At 55.0% G+C, this 14,871-nt stretch overlaps 1 protein-coding gene across 2 annotated transcripts in view; it reads right to left on the minus strand.

The window, feature by feature from the left end:
- Positions 1 to 14,871, minus strand: part of MGMT (O-6-methylguanine-DNA methyltransferase) — a 133,265-nt gene that overhangs the window by 14,225 nt on the left and 104,169 nt on the right. For both annotated transcript variants that reach the window (XM_045582187.1, XM_045582188.1), the window contains exon 3: positions 7,155 to 7,315. In XM_045582187.1, the coding sequence (XP_045438143.1) occupies positions 7,155 to 7,315 (161 nt within the window). The remainder of the gene's footprint in view (positions 1 to 7,154; positions 7,316 to 14,871) is intronic.

Genomic DNA, 14,871 nt, shown 5'->3' on the forward strand with positions numbered 1-14,871 from the left:
CAGCACGGTGGCCTCACACACCCAACCAGTCTTTCCCAGCGGCCTTAGCCACACGGCAGAGATGGACCCTGGCTATCGGTCTTGGAGCAGATCATGCTAAATACACCACGGCCGTCAGACCTGTGCTCACATGCCAGCAGTCCCCGCGTGCTGACACTGCCCCTCTCCCGACCGGTCAGGGGCGCCCATGCATCTGGACAGAAACTTCCAGAAGCCTCCTGCGAGCCCTCACCGGCACCCATGAGGAGGAGAGAAGCTGTGCCAGGATCCTCTGGGCTCCTGTGTCTGAAAACCAGCCTGTTCCTCACCCTGGCCAGCGCGCCCCCAGGCCGGCCGGGGAAGGACGCTCCGCCCGCCTGGTTGACTGGATCTCTGGGGAAACTGAGGAGTCTAACGGGGCGGGCGCTGACCTAGGCCCCCGTGCGGCTCTGGCTGGTCTGAGAGCCGAGCCTGGTCTGTTTTGGGAGAACTGAGGGCCCACCAACAAGGAGCTCAGCCTCCCCCCTCGTGAACGCCTCCCGGTCAGAGGGGCCCAGGGCTCTGACAGAGCCGTCAGAGGACAGGGGAAGGAGCGGGAGCTTTAATTTCTCTGCAGAGAAACCGGGCTCTTCGGGGATTAATCTCGGCAGCAACTCTGAGCCTTTGCCGCAGGCGGCGAGGAATTCAGAGGGAGTGGCGGTGGGTTCTGAGCAGCTGACTCTGGTTCTCACCCATCCCAACGAGGGGGGCTGCCCAGGGGAGGGCGAAGGCGGTCCCCGCGAGACAGGTCCCGCGTGTGCCCTCGGCAGGAGGACGCAGGACAAGCATGGAGAAGGAAGGGACATGGCTACCCAGCCAGGGGGGTGGGTCAGTTCCCTTCCCTCCTGGCAGGGACCAGGGCAGAAGCACAGGCGGGGGCAGCCGTGGCACCCTGCCCCTCTCCCCCCCTCCAGGCAGCAGGCTCCGGAAGCCGCTGGTGCCTCTGCAGGGAGGGGCAGGGTGCAGAGGCGGCCTCGGGCTGAGACTCAGGGAGGTGGCCGGGCGAAGGGCACTGCATCGTGTGGAACCCCACGCGTGCCCAGGGGCAGAGCCTGGCTGGCCTGTCACCCCACCCTTAGGTGTCTAGTCTGCAGAGCAAGGACATGCTTAGGAGCCAGGGCGGCTGAATCGGCCAGGGCTCAGGCCGTAACATGCGTCCCTCGTGCTAGAAACGTCATGGCTACGCCTCATAAGACGCCCACAGCGGTCAAGGCCACGGAGTGCTTCCTTCCCGAGGCTGCGCAGGCGGGCGGAGCGGGCCTGGCTCCCACACGCAGCACAAGAGCTTGTACAGACCGTTCCCCAGGCCCCCGCACCGGACAGCCCCGGCACAGAGGAGCGTCCCGCCCGGAGATGGCATGCCTGTGTGGCACCTGGCAGACCCCCGGACATCACCGAAGATGACAGCTGCCGGGGAAGGTCCCAGGGCCGTGCGGAGCAAGCCCCGCCTCCTCCCTGAAAACCTTGCAGAACAGTGCTGTGGCCAGGTCCCTCCGGAGAACCACCGCTGCTTAGAAACACGCAGGCCGGAGTGAGGATGTCTTTGAAAACCTGCGGCTGGGGGAGGGGGCGGTGCGGGCTCACCTGTCTCCCCTGGGAGGCGGCCGCGGTCTCCCGGCCACACACTGGCACAGGCTGCCGAGCTGCACACAGCTGCACACAGCTGCACACAGCTGCCACCAAGCCACAGGTCAGGTGACAGCTCCCTGAGCACCGTCAGCAGAAGGAGCAGACAGACGACCCTCCTCGTGGCTCCGGTCATGCGAATCACACACCTTGAGCGGACGAGAAGCCCTGGCCTGAAACCAAGGTCAAACCAAAGGCAAGTGCCCTGCCCTTGGCGTCGGGCTGTGGTCAGCCTTGGTCAGGGGGCTAACGCGGTGAGCACGATGGCCCGGTCACCTCACAGGGATGGACACAGGAGCATCCGGCGTGCAGGGTGAGACTTATCCGATTTCCCCGCAGGCACACTGCCGGGAGGGCCCTCCCTCCAGCTTTGCCGACCAGACTGAGACAGGAGCTGTGAACGCTGCCAGCCCTCACACAGACGCTCTGATGAATACAAATGGGGCCACGAATAACATTTCAATGCATCGGTTTTAACTTAAAAACGAGTCCTGGCCCTGGCCGGTGTGGCTCAGTCATCTGGACGTGGTCCCGTGCCCTGAAGGACTGCCAGTTCGATGACCAGTCAGGGCACATGCCTAGGTTGCCGGCTCGATCCCAGGTTGGGATATGTAAATGAGGCAGCCATTAGCTGTTTCTCTCTCTCCCTCTCCTTTCCTCTCTCTCTCTCTCTCTCTCTCTCTCTCTCAAATCAGTAATAAAACACACACACACACACACACACACACACACATTAAAAAAAATGAATCCTATCTTCTAGAAAACAATACACGGCCAGGGAAGAAGAGAGCCAGGGACCCACCCCCCCAGCCAGGTGCCAACACGGCGAAACCACGGCGGACGGCGGACAGCACGTGGCGCCAGGATGCAGGCTGTGACGGACATCAAAAGGTGTTAATGGTTTCAATATTTATCTGCTGCAGGGAAGCACTCTGAAAAGAAGACAGAGGGGGGAAAAAAAAGATTCTGCTAATGGCTGTGTCTTTGCCATTAAAATGAAAAGCTTAATGCATCTTATAATCAGAGGACAATTTGCAAATCATTAAGAGAAATGTAAAATTCCATTAAAATACAAATCAAGAGACTCTCCCCGGACTAATAATCTTTTTGATATTATTTTGCATTTCACTATTTCTGTTCCAATACCCAGACCCCACAAACGAACAGCCTCTGAACAAGCGACTAACCACAGCCTACTTCTTTAACGAGAGACGGAGAGAGGGATCATCTGCTATTCAGAGCAGGTACTAATGAAGAATTCCATATATTCTGAAATTTAATTAAAACCCCAAAGATTTCAAATTAGATGCAATTTGAAATGCCTGGGGCAGAAATACATGCACTTGCGTGGCGAGGGTACCACACTGAAAGTTGATACCGTAATTGGTCTTGATGTATTTTTGTGTTGCCGGGCTGAAGCACAGAACTCATAACCATATAAAAATTCTCTGTAGATTACCTGCTCATTGAAAATGCCATCACTCAGGTAGTTCTCCACTAAATTACCATGCTGCTCAGATGCACAAAGTGACTCGGGGAGGAGAGCAGCACAGCTGGCCGACGCGCCGTGAGTTATGCATGCGTCAATGTGGCCTTTTTTCTGAGTAAAATATGCTCGGCTGAATATTAAAATATAATTGGCATTCAACCTAAGTAGCTTAAACCATTTTGTTATCTTCTTTTAAACTGATTTGGCTCCTCCGCAGTTATTTTCAAGGATGCGACTCACAAACTAATGGCGCCATCGCACCCAGCTAGATGTGTGCCGCTTTACGTCTGCCACAAACAGGCCGGCCTGCAGCCTGCGAGGCCGCTTTAATAGGGGCTCCTCTTGAACATCAAAGGCCCGTCCTCGGGAAGAAAGCGGGGCGGCTGCTCCATTTATGTTGGTTCTTGCATATCTTATTCTAGGAGAGAGGGATGCAAATTCCCTATGAGGAGTGTGTGTCTCGGCCAAGCTCCCTCGCCGGCTGAGAACTGTGCTGGCTGCGGGCACGGGCGCGGGCACGGGCGCAGCCCAGCCGGGCAGGGATGTGCGTCTTTTAAGGAAGCAGACAAGGCGAGCCCACCCAGGCCGGGAGCGGGCCTCCTCTGCACATAGGATGCATTCTGTGTCCCAAGGAACGGCCGTGCTCGAGAAAAGAAAGAGAAAGTAGTTGTCGTAGGAACGGAGATGCTGGGTAGAGTCATGCTTGCCGAGGGGCAGCGCTCAGCAGGGACACCATTTCCCAAAACACGCTCAGGACCTGCTCTGGCATTCGGGAGGCAGCACAAAAGCAGATCCACACGTAAGTGGCAGAGGGATGTGTGGAGGGCTTACACAGACTCCCTTTTCCCCTCCTTCACGCTTCCCTGGGCTGGTCTAGGAGAGTGTTGTTGGCACGGAGACACCGCCCGGTGCCCCAGCTGCACCCACGCCTCAGCCTCCCCCTCCTCCAGGTGAGAGCCCGACCTCTCCTCCCGGCATGTGACACGTGACCTTTGATGGGGCATGTGCTTGTGAGTCTCACATTCTGAGTCCCTTTGAACATAAGGGTAAGAATCGTGTGATATGGCATTTACATTAAGTAATCGTTTTTACGCTTTTGGCTCCTACAAAGAGTTCCACAGCTTTATTGCCATGAATTTTATAGAAATATCCACACATTTCACATCTAGGTAACTTGGAGTGTAATTCCATGAAATTTTCACTACAATATTTTCTCTATAAACCTAGGTCACAGAGAGAATTCTATTTGCTATTGCCAGAATGATAGCAAAACACATGAACAACAGTGCCCGTGAGCGGTGAGTATACGGCACTCCATGACAACAAAAATATCAAACATTTGCTTCGGAAGCAAGCAGTGCAGGTCCGTCTAATGACTACGGTGGGAATAAAAAATTTTTAAAGCATATTTAAGTGAAAAAGTCTGTTTTTACTTTAAAATACAGACCTGATAGAAAATACCCATTTTCCAAAGCCCACTTCCAGTGAAAAATGGTTGAAGTGACAATGCGAATTCCATTTCCTGCCGGGCAGAAACGGCCCCAGCTCCCTGGAGGTGGAATAACCCAGCTCGGGAGGCAGGCGCGGCAGATGACTGTGGTAAACGCATAATGTGAGCAGGCTGGCTTTTATTTTCAACAGGAACCTTCATGGCTTGCTGTGCAATTACTGTGCTGGTGGCATTTCCATACGTGAGGGACAGCCAGGCAGAGGGGCTGCCGCCGGCTGAGGGTGCCAGGGCTGGAGGGCTGCCCTGCCGGGCACCCGGGCTGGGCTTCTGGGTGAAGGCTCTCTTGGTGAGGATGGAGGTAAGGCGGCTCCCTTCCTGGAACAGTCCCCAGCTCCCAGGCCCTACAGCCTCCCCTGGAAGGCCCTGGGCTCTGGGGCCCCCCAGGACAGCGGGAGGGTAGCTGAGCGCCCTGACGGGGCCTCTCCTGAGGTCTCTGGCGGGAATTTGGGGAGAGGCCTTTGGGAAAGGGGTTCTCGGAGCCCCGGGAACCTGAGAAGCCTTCCGAGGCTCCGTGCTGGAGGCTGTCCCCGGCAGGTTTAAAAAATGCAGGTTTTACTACTGTCATGCCACCGATTTCATAGCTACAGGCTAATAGCTGTGACGAAGGAATTATTAAAGTGTTAGGTATTTCAGTTAAGAGGGAACATTGCCGTCACTTGGAAAAGAAAACTTGAGACCTCATCTGTTGAAAACCATCGTGTGCAAGATGGCACTGGGAGGGCCGCTCGAGGGCCCAGCATCCCTTGGGGCCGCCGGGAGGGGTGTCCCCGGCACAGGGCCGGGCCCTCGAAGGGGGGCACCCGCCTGGGCTGGCAGGGGAGCAGGAAGGCTGGGGTAGCAGCCTGCTGCCCGTCTTCCTGGCCCCGGCAGGCTGGGAGCCGGAGGGTCTCGTGGGCAGGGGGCTCCGAACAAAAAGAAGCTTCTGCGCACGTTCCAAACGGGAAGCCGGCCTGCCGGGCTGCGGGCTGCGCTCCTGGACGTCACGGTGAGACCGCACGCTGGGCCAGGCACCACCCGTGACCCCAGCTGCTCCTGCTTCTGCCTCCGCTGCTAAGGCCACATCAGATCAGCGGTTCTCGCTTCCTAATGCCACGGCCCTTTAATCCAGCTCCTCTTGCTGCGGTGACCCCCAGCCATAACATTATTTTCCTTGCTACTGTTAATGAATCGTAATGTAAGTACCTAAGTGCTTTCTGATGGTGTTAGGCGACCCCGCTAGCGGTTCTCAACCTGTGCGTCTCGCCAATAGAAACGTTGAGAACCACTGGTCTAGGGCCTTGGTCGGCAAAGTCATTAATCCGCCTAGCCGAATATCAACAGCACAACGATGGACACTGCTTTGGAGAGCCACGTTTTTTATACTTAAACTTCTTCTAACGCCACTTCTTCAACATAGACAAGCCCAGGCCGTGGTATTTTGTGGAAGAGCCACCCTCAAGGGGCCAAAGAAGCATATGTGGCTCATGAGCCGCAGTTTGGCAACCACGGGTCTAGAGGACCTGGGCTGCCAGGCACCTGTTCTCGGAACTTCCCAGCCCAGCTCATTGTGGGCAAGGACGTTCAAGGTCTTCTCTGGGGACTGTCAGTCAACTCGCGCGCCAGCTCAGCCTGCCGGGGGTTTCGCTACCCGCCTCCCTATAAACACGGCTCCGTTTTCAAGTTCGCTTTTGCTGAAAATCACAGTAGCAACTAGAACGCCATTACACTTGCATGGTACATTCCATTTTCAGGTTCAAGACTGCTCTAAATGTATCCTACCCGAGACCTCAGGGTGATTCCCTAAGCACACGGGTGCATGCCTCCGCACATACACATCTGTGTAAATGCTCATTATATCCAAACGACTACAGAAGTCTCCATGCAAAATACACCTGTGAGCATCTGTGTCCAGAAGGCCTTAGCTGCCGCAGGAAGACTCCAAACAGGAGCTCACAGAGGCAGCGGGAAAGCGCAGTGGGATTACCGCCGGCTGCTGTGCCTCCGGCGCACTCCGCCGAGGGGACGCGTTCTCGGCGCCTTAAAAGTGTGACGTCTAACCACGGCGAGTTCGAGACGTGAAGGTGAGAACTCACCCGGCCAGACTCCGCCGCTACCTGCGCTGAGGTGAGTGTCAGCCACTGGCTCCACGGCAGTGGCCGTGTGTCCACCTCCGAGCCCCGTTTCCTGTGCTGTTGGCCGGAAGACAGTTCAAGTTCACAATGAGCTCATTGAGAAGTTTACTGCCGCTCAGATGGATTCCTGCTTAAGCCTTTCCGCCCGCGAGAGCCCCGAGTCGGCCGGCATGCATCATGCTCGCTGCCCGTGCCAAGAACGACGGGACCACGTGCCAAGACCAACAGAGCCGCCGGGAGCCGCGGGGCCCGTGCGCTCTGTCCCACCAGCGGGCCGCGTGCCGCCCGGGCAGAGGGCCGACGCGCATGGAGCTGGTCCGGTCCGTGACACGAGCTGTGACGGAGTGACGGCTAAGGTGGCCGCCCCACGACGGCAGCACCGTGGCGGCAGGGCACTGACCTTGCAGGAAGACGGGGTGGTGCAGCGCAGGCAGGGGCAGCTCCCGGAGGGCCGCGGGCTCCTGGAAGTAGGCGTGCAGCCAGGCCGCGCACTCCGTCAGGGGCTTCACCGTCTCCGCGGGCCGGCCGGGCGGCTCAGGACGGGCGGGGGCCTCGGGGGGGCTGCAAAAGTGATAGCAGGAGGTTAATCATGCTCCAGCCCTCCTCCACCCTGCCGAGGAGCAAGCAGGAAACACTGCCGCCCGGAAGCGGGTCTAGGCTAGCCACGCCAGGAGCACCCACGTCTCCACCAGCGGTGCCACAGGCGAGGGCAGCACAGGCCGAGACCCGGGAGCTTTCTCACCCACGTGTCTACCTTCTGCTTTAAGAGACACGGCATCTTTGAAAACAAGGGGTGGCTCCTAGGAAGGAGGGGGGTCCCAGGACTCGACACTTCTGTTTGGGGCTCTGAGCACCCGTGCCGAGCCAGGAGCGAGCTGTGACAGAGCCATGGCGACAGCACAGAAGCGTCTCAAGGGCCGGGCTGCCAGGCCCTCTCGGACGGACGGGTGTGTTTGCCTCTGTGTCATCTGTCAGGTCGCCAGTGCGCGCTGCCCAAAGCCTTCTCCAGAAACGCTGTGGAAGCAGGGACGGTGCTCCCCGCCCGCCCGCCGCCTGCCACCAGCCGGACGGCACGCTCCGTGTTTCGGTCGCCGCGTGCTCGTTCGGGGGCACAGACTGAGGGTTCCTCGGCGAGGGGGCGGGAGTTACGGGAGACGGGCGTCTTCCTCCGAGAGGTGGGGTTCCGTGCCCACCGGCCTCCTCCTCTGTGTCCAGACTCAGGTCTCTGGACTCACACCCCCATGACACAGGGCACGTTGGGGGGTACGCTCGGGCACCCCACAGCAATGCCCACCCCGGTGGCCGCGCCCGCTCCCGCTCAGGGAACTGACATGCGAGCTGGGTTTCCTGGCGTTTCCCACCCTAAAAGGACATGGGGAGAATTTTTATAGTGAAATTCATCTGAAATTGATTTTTTATGCTTGTGCTAAAGACCTCAACCCCGGCTTCACTCGGCGGCTCTCCTTTTTAACTCTTTCTCCATCGGCATTAGATTACTATTCATGGGTGAAATGTAATTAAGCAGCTTTGATTCCGGAGCCAGGATTTATGGTACTACATTTAAAACGAATGACATTAAACACACACATAAAACCGGATTTTTAGAGCCATGACACAAATTTCCATTTCTACAGTAAAATGAAATTTATTCTCGGCCCTGCCCTCTCCTCCAGCCTCGCCCGGCTTGTCCCTGAGCGGGCCGTGGTGTGACGGTCCCGGGAGTGGCTGACGACCGCTCCGATCACAGAGGAGGCCCTTCGGCTCCCGACCCCACAGCCCTGAAATCCCAGACCCGAGGGGCCCTGAGGCCCACGCTCGCTTAACCTCCACGTCCAAGTCCACGTCTCCCCGGGGAGCCAGGCAGCGCCCCCACCAGGGGCACCACGGCCACCGATGGTCCAGGCGCCAACGTCCATGACAGGAGATGGTTTAAACTCAAGCTGGGCCCCCACTACCCCTTTCTGGGTGGTTGTAGGTTCGCTGCTCACATTGGGAGTCAGTTTTTGATGTACACCCTAAGACCTTCCTCTTTGGGCTGCAAACTAATGTCAGAACCTCAACAAGCCCACGGAGGAATTTAAGGCGGTATTTTAAAACACCCATCGAAAACACAGGGTCCATTTTAATGTAAATTTCCAATTTCTCCCCATAGAAAGTACCTGTGATAAGAACTATATATCTCTTTTCTTTTTAAAAACAATTAATTCTTAAAAATACTCCAGCAATAATAAAGCATTTTTAGAAGACAGTTTAAACAATATACTTGGCAGACCAGAATGCCTTAAAAAAAAAAAAAAGCCTATTTACTTTCTCCCGTAAGTGTTCAAATTATGAAAAGAAAAACTGTATTTTAGCAACACTTTAGCATATCATTAAAAATCTCCACTGTTTGGCAGATGAAGATAAAAACACCCCAAAACTATAGATGAATTATCAAGTCCCTAATGACTGCAAAACAATTACAGGATGCAGGGCAATCTAGTTAAATTTTATTCAAAAGCTTACCACACTTGTGTTTTCTTTTATTTTTCTATCAAGAAACCCATGAGGCTTAAGCACAATTCATTATGTATGAGACCCCACTTGCGGTGCCTGACTGTTGATTAATAGCAAAGTTTGCTGTATGTACATTTGCAACATTAGATGCATACAATATGCTAACTTATTCTTTCACTGAAACTAATTATTTACAAAAATGACTACTTGAGACTACAATTTATTAAATGCATGCATCCAGCCTCAGCTCGGCCCCCAAAGACAGCCCGGAATGAAGATCTTTTACTCGATATGACAACTTGTAGAAATGCAGTTATTAATATTGTAAATGCGGCAAATAGAGAGTTCAAACAGCCTCATGTCCACGCTGCCGCTGCTCTTCTCCACTGAAGCCACGAACAAAGCAGCATTTCAGCGTCTCCTCACATGCGTGAGAGGCACATTCCTCTTTCCTGGCGCGATTTAGCTTCTTATAAATAACATGCTTGGACATATTAGGAATGAGTAGTTAAAAGAAGGAGCAAACATACAACAGGAATAAGAAGTCCTAATCAAATTGCTGCTTAAGTCTATTTATTACAATTATGTCAATAATTAGCTCACTTCTTGAAAAATAGCTGTAGAAATAAAACTTTTAAGGAATCATCCCATCACTCTCATCAAATTATGTGTATTCCCCCAAAGGGAGCCCCCCCCTGCCCCCCATACCAGGATCTCTGGGGCTAGGTAACTTGGTATGATTCCATAAATCTCCTTCCCACTCCCAGAAAAGAAAGGACACATTCTTTCAAAATGAGAATCTCAGATATTTCATAGTGGGTGGGCATTTCAAATGGAGCATCTTTCAGGCTGACTCTATAACGCACACGGTCCCAAGCGGCAGCCACTTGCTCTGAGCACCCTCCTCCACAGTCTGCAGCTGTCCCTTCTCATGCCCTCGGAGCCCCTGTGCGGCCTGCTCCGTGCGCTGAGGGTGTGTGCTACTGCAGGCGTGGGGTGGGGGCGGGGGACAGAGAGGGACAGACCCTTTCCTTCCCATGCCAAGATCAGGAAAATCAATGTCTGTGCCCAAAGGCAGGACGGTCGAGCAGAAGGTCATTACATGCGACCAATTTCCCCGTGCCATTCAAATTTTGCAAGGACACCCAAGGAGAAGAGGACATGGGTTTTAAGCAAGGGCCTGATTTTAGGGACCGAGAAGGACTGAAACACCAGAGAGAGGGGCTTTGCTTTCTACAATGAACAAGTAGTAAGAGAAAAAATAAGGGGCACCAGAATGGGAAAATCCCAGGGCATGCAGTGATCAAAGATGGCTGGTTTCCTACCTCCCAATTTACCATCCTGACTCTCTGTAACACAGCCAACATCAGCCGCCGTCAAGGCAACGGACCACCAAGGCCCCGTGGAGAGAAAGACTCGCTGTCACCCCTCCACGGCACTTTGGAAAGGTGGGATCCAATGAGTAATGCTGAGGATCAACTGCATGGAAACAACTCGACGTAAACCTGGTGTAAAATTTCATAGCTGCCATTTATTGAGCGCCCGGCCTGTGCCAACCTTATAACTGAAAATGTGCTCTATATTCATTCCTCCCAATAACCCTTGAGGGAGGTGTTATTATCTCTAAGTTTTAGCAGAGGTCAGAGGTTATGGAATAACTTAACCAATGCACGTGAGGCACAGGATCTGCCCAGAAGTCTGAGTCCCCAGCCCATTTCCATGGAGCGGACAACTCTTGCTCATCTTTCTTTAAATGGAAACAAGTGGTCAGCCCTTCTCATGAGAATTACATACGGTCACATGACCTAGTCTTTTCTTTTTTATCCTCACTCGAGGATATGTTTCTACTGATTTAAAATAAGTAAGTAAGTAAGTAAATAAATAAATAAATAAAATATATATGTGTGTATGTATATTTAATTGATTTAGAGATGAAGCAAAAGGGAGGGAGAGGTGGAAACATCAATGATGAGAGAGAATCATTAATTGGCTGCTTCCAGCAGGAAGTCAGGTGGATGGGTTCCTACGAGGGCTGCTCTGGTAACTGAATGGAGGGCCCACAATGTCACCGAGCTGGCCCCGAACCTGAGAGCCAGCCCCAGGTCCTGTGTGGCACGGCAGGGCGCCTGGTGCCTGCAGAGGGAATGAGCAGACGAGAGGCACTGGGGTGACAGGGCCCGCAGCTGCACAGTGGAAACACCTGTATTTCAGATTCCATTTTCCCAATGAATGATCTGCTGAAAACCGTTCCCCGGGGGAAGGACGCCCACAAAGGTTTTCTAAGCGGGGAAAGCCACGTTTCCCGGTCTCCCCAGGGTTGGCAGCCGAGGCCGCGGCACGGGGTTTCTGAGGTCGGGGAAGGGGCTAGGACCCTCGAGCAAAGCCTGGAAGGCCTTCCGACGGCAGACCCAGGACTTGTTGGCCTTCCTTCCTGCTGTCGATTTCGACTCCTGGTACCTGAGAGGATTCAGAAGAAGAACCTCCAAACCAACAGCACATGCGTGAGCCTGACCCTCCTGCTCTGACCGGGCCAGGTCGATGGAATCCAGAGGCTACACACAGATTCGCCCCGGGCCCTCCTCCTTCCTCTGTCAGGTTCCCCTGCCTTTCGAGGGGGGCCTGGGTGCTTCACAGAGGAAAGGAGTCTCCCTCAACTGCCACCTGTGGCACATGGAGGGCACCCTGGACTCCTGGGGCACTGGAGACCATGAGAAGGAAGCCCCTCTGTGCCCACTGAAGCTCTGGGCAGAACATGCCAGATGCCAAGCTCAGGGCAGGGGGGCCTGGGCCCACCTGAGCCAGGAACACCCACCTCTCCCCCGCCCTTCCCACAGTCACGCCGTCTCCCGTGCCTTCTTCATTCCGGAAGGTTCTACCTTCTTTGAGCCCACACCGTGAAAAGGAACTTTTGGTACCGGGCGTACTTGACCGCGTTGCTCTCTGCATGGCTTCGGGATGGCTTCGCCAAGATGCGATCCAGAAAAAAAAAAAAAATTACTTCTTGTCTTAGCAAGGGAATAGATCCTAATTTCAATGTTAAAATAATAACGATTTTCTGAAGACACTGCCTCTTTTCTTTGAAAGGCGTGTAATACATGAGGACTGACCCCATTAACTTGTGTACGGGGCTCATTAATAAGTCATCCCGCCACTAAATTACCTGTCTTGTAAATTGGTTTGTACAGTTCTAAATAAATAATAGATACTCCCTATTATCAAACACGATGGCGTTTGGAAAGGAAAGCGTGGCCCAGGCGGCTCCGCGGGTTCCCGGGAACGGCCTCCGGGGCGCGGCCCGGACGGCTCCCGCCGGCCAGCTGGAACGCGTTAGCCGCGAGCCGAGCTGCAGACCCTGCGTTTCACATCAGACAAGCGCGCTGACTGCACGTTCGTGGCCAAGAAAGTCTTAAGCGACTATGAAACGGACAGTTAATGTAACTGTGTTTTAAAACACTGAGGTCATATTTAATTTTGAATTGGAACTCTTAAAATGTGCTTTCTGGCGAGGATGTGGGCCATAAAACAACGCTGACTACGGAACAACACCGAGACGTTATTAAAATAAATCTCCTTTCCAGAGCACTCGTATTTGCAAGAGGCGGATTACAAGCAGCAGAAAGCATTTGTCCTCTTCAATGAGGCCTTAGCTGCCAGCCCAGACCCGCTTTTCAACCCGGAGGGTGACGTCACCGCAGGCCGGGGAGGTGCCCGCCCGCCCGCCCGCCCGCCCGGCCTCCGGGAGCTGGGCTCTCCCGGCATCTCTTCAGTCCCAGGCACTCCCAGGAGCAAAGCCCCACCAGCAAAGAACACCGTCACTTCCACGGGGCTGGGTGGGGGTGCATCTAACAAGGCTGAGCAGGGCAGGTGCTGCCCGGAGCCAGTTTCCGGAGGCACAGCCCTGGCCCCTGGCAGAGGAGGACAAGGACAGAGTGACACGGAGAGGGGGCCCTCCCTGCCTGGGAGCCTCCGTCCTGCTGACCGCTATTTCCCCGGATCGGGACCCACAGGAGCGGCTGCCACACGCACCTCCGCCGGCTTTCGTGCACAGACCTAACCAGATGCTTGAAAGAAAGCAATGAGGTTGCAGACACACAGATGTCCTTGGAAGGGTGTCCAGAGTGGCGCGGAGGAGAGCTGCAGGGACGGGAAGCTGGTCCGCCTCCCACACAGGCCCCCGCCAACCCCCAGGCCTGCGACCCCGGGCGCTGGGCCGCCCCGCAGTCTACGCCACGTCCGAGAGGAGCCAATTACTGTGTCCCTGCCCCCGCAGCCAGCCCAGCACCAAATGATTACCATTTCCTCCCCGAGCGGGTTCCGGCCGGCACCCCCTCCCACCCCATAAACACAGCCATCAGGATGCAGCCGAGGGGTGGGCAGTGGCAAGGACGCACCCCTTGCCAGGGGTGAAGTGGCTCCGCGAGCTGTCACTAACACCAAGGGGTTTATTAATAGGCAGAAATTAATTGTATGTAGACTGAATTAATGAGAAGGAAAAACATGCATATTTCAGCGAATGCAGAGGGGACGGGCTGGGCCGCGGCGTTGGTAATGAAGTGCCCGGGCCCCGGGACGGCACAGAGCCGCCCAGCTGGCCGAATGCGGCTCTTTGGTGGCGGCGGGGGCTGGAGGTGCCATTAAAAAAACACACTGCGGAATGTAAACACCACCCAACTGTTTTGAGCACCGCGTTGACCCCCGATGCGTCTTCTGCAGAGTGCCATCCACAGATTTATAAATAAATGATTAGATGTAAATTCTCCCGAGGATTTCCCTTTTCCACAGCAATTACAGCGGCAGATTATTACCGGGGTGTGTGTGTGGAGGGGGGGGTGGGGGGGGTTCCTGGGGAAAGTGCCTGCCGGGCAGGAGCCGCTCAGGGCAAGTCCGATGGCAGCACGTGCCGCCCGCACTGTCACCGGCCAGGCCCCCAGGCTCCGCGGCCACACGTCCTCGAGTCAAAGTGCCTGGTCATCACAGACACACCGGGCTGAGAAAGGGGGACTTTTCCGGTGGGAAAGAGATCAGGAAGAAGCCTTCGGAGTTTCCGTCCGCACGTTCGTTTGAAGCTGTTGCATCGAGACACCTAATGCTCCCTCGAACATCTCTCTGGCTGGCTGGGACCCGCGTCATGAAAACACAAAGAAATGAGGCTTGTGTTTCAAGAGCCGGGACACACGAGCAGTGCCCACCTGGCTTTGTCCACTGCGGCATGGCGCCCACCGTGTCCGCCTTTGGAAACACATGTGAGCTGTTGCCCGTTTGGGGCCATCAGCGGCTGTGAATGCTGGGGTGCGGTCTTATGTGGACACAGGTTTCCGTGTTCTAGGCCAGCGGTCCACAAACTCATCAGTCCACAGAGCCAAGTATCAACAGGACAACCATTGAAATTTCTTTGGAGAGCCACATTTTTTAAACTTAAACTTCTAACGCCACGTCTTCAAAATAGACTCGCCAGGCTGTGGCATTTTGTGGAAGAGCCACACTCAAGGGGCCAAAGAGCCACATGTGGCTCACGAGCTGCAGTTTGCCGACCACTGGACTAAGTGGATGTTGGATGGTTGCCACAGCCCTAAGCTTCCCCATGTCCCCCGAAGAGCCGCAAGTGGCTCATGAGCCGCAGT

This window comes from Pipistrellus kuhlii, unplaced genomic scaffold (genome assembly GCF_014108245.1).
Source record: "Pipistrellus kuhlii isolate mPipKuh1 unplaced genomic scaffold, mPipKuh1.p scaffold_m20_p_15, whole genome shotgun sequence".
NCBI lineage: Eukaryota > Metazoa > Chordata > Mammalia > Chiroptera > Vespertilionidae > Pipistrellus > Pipistrellus kuhlii.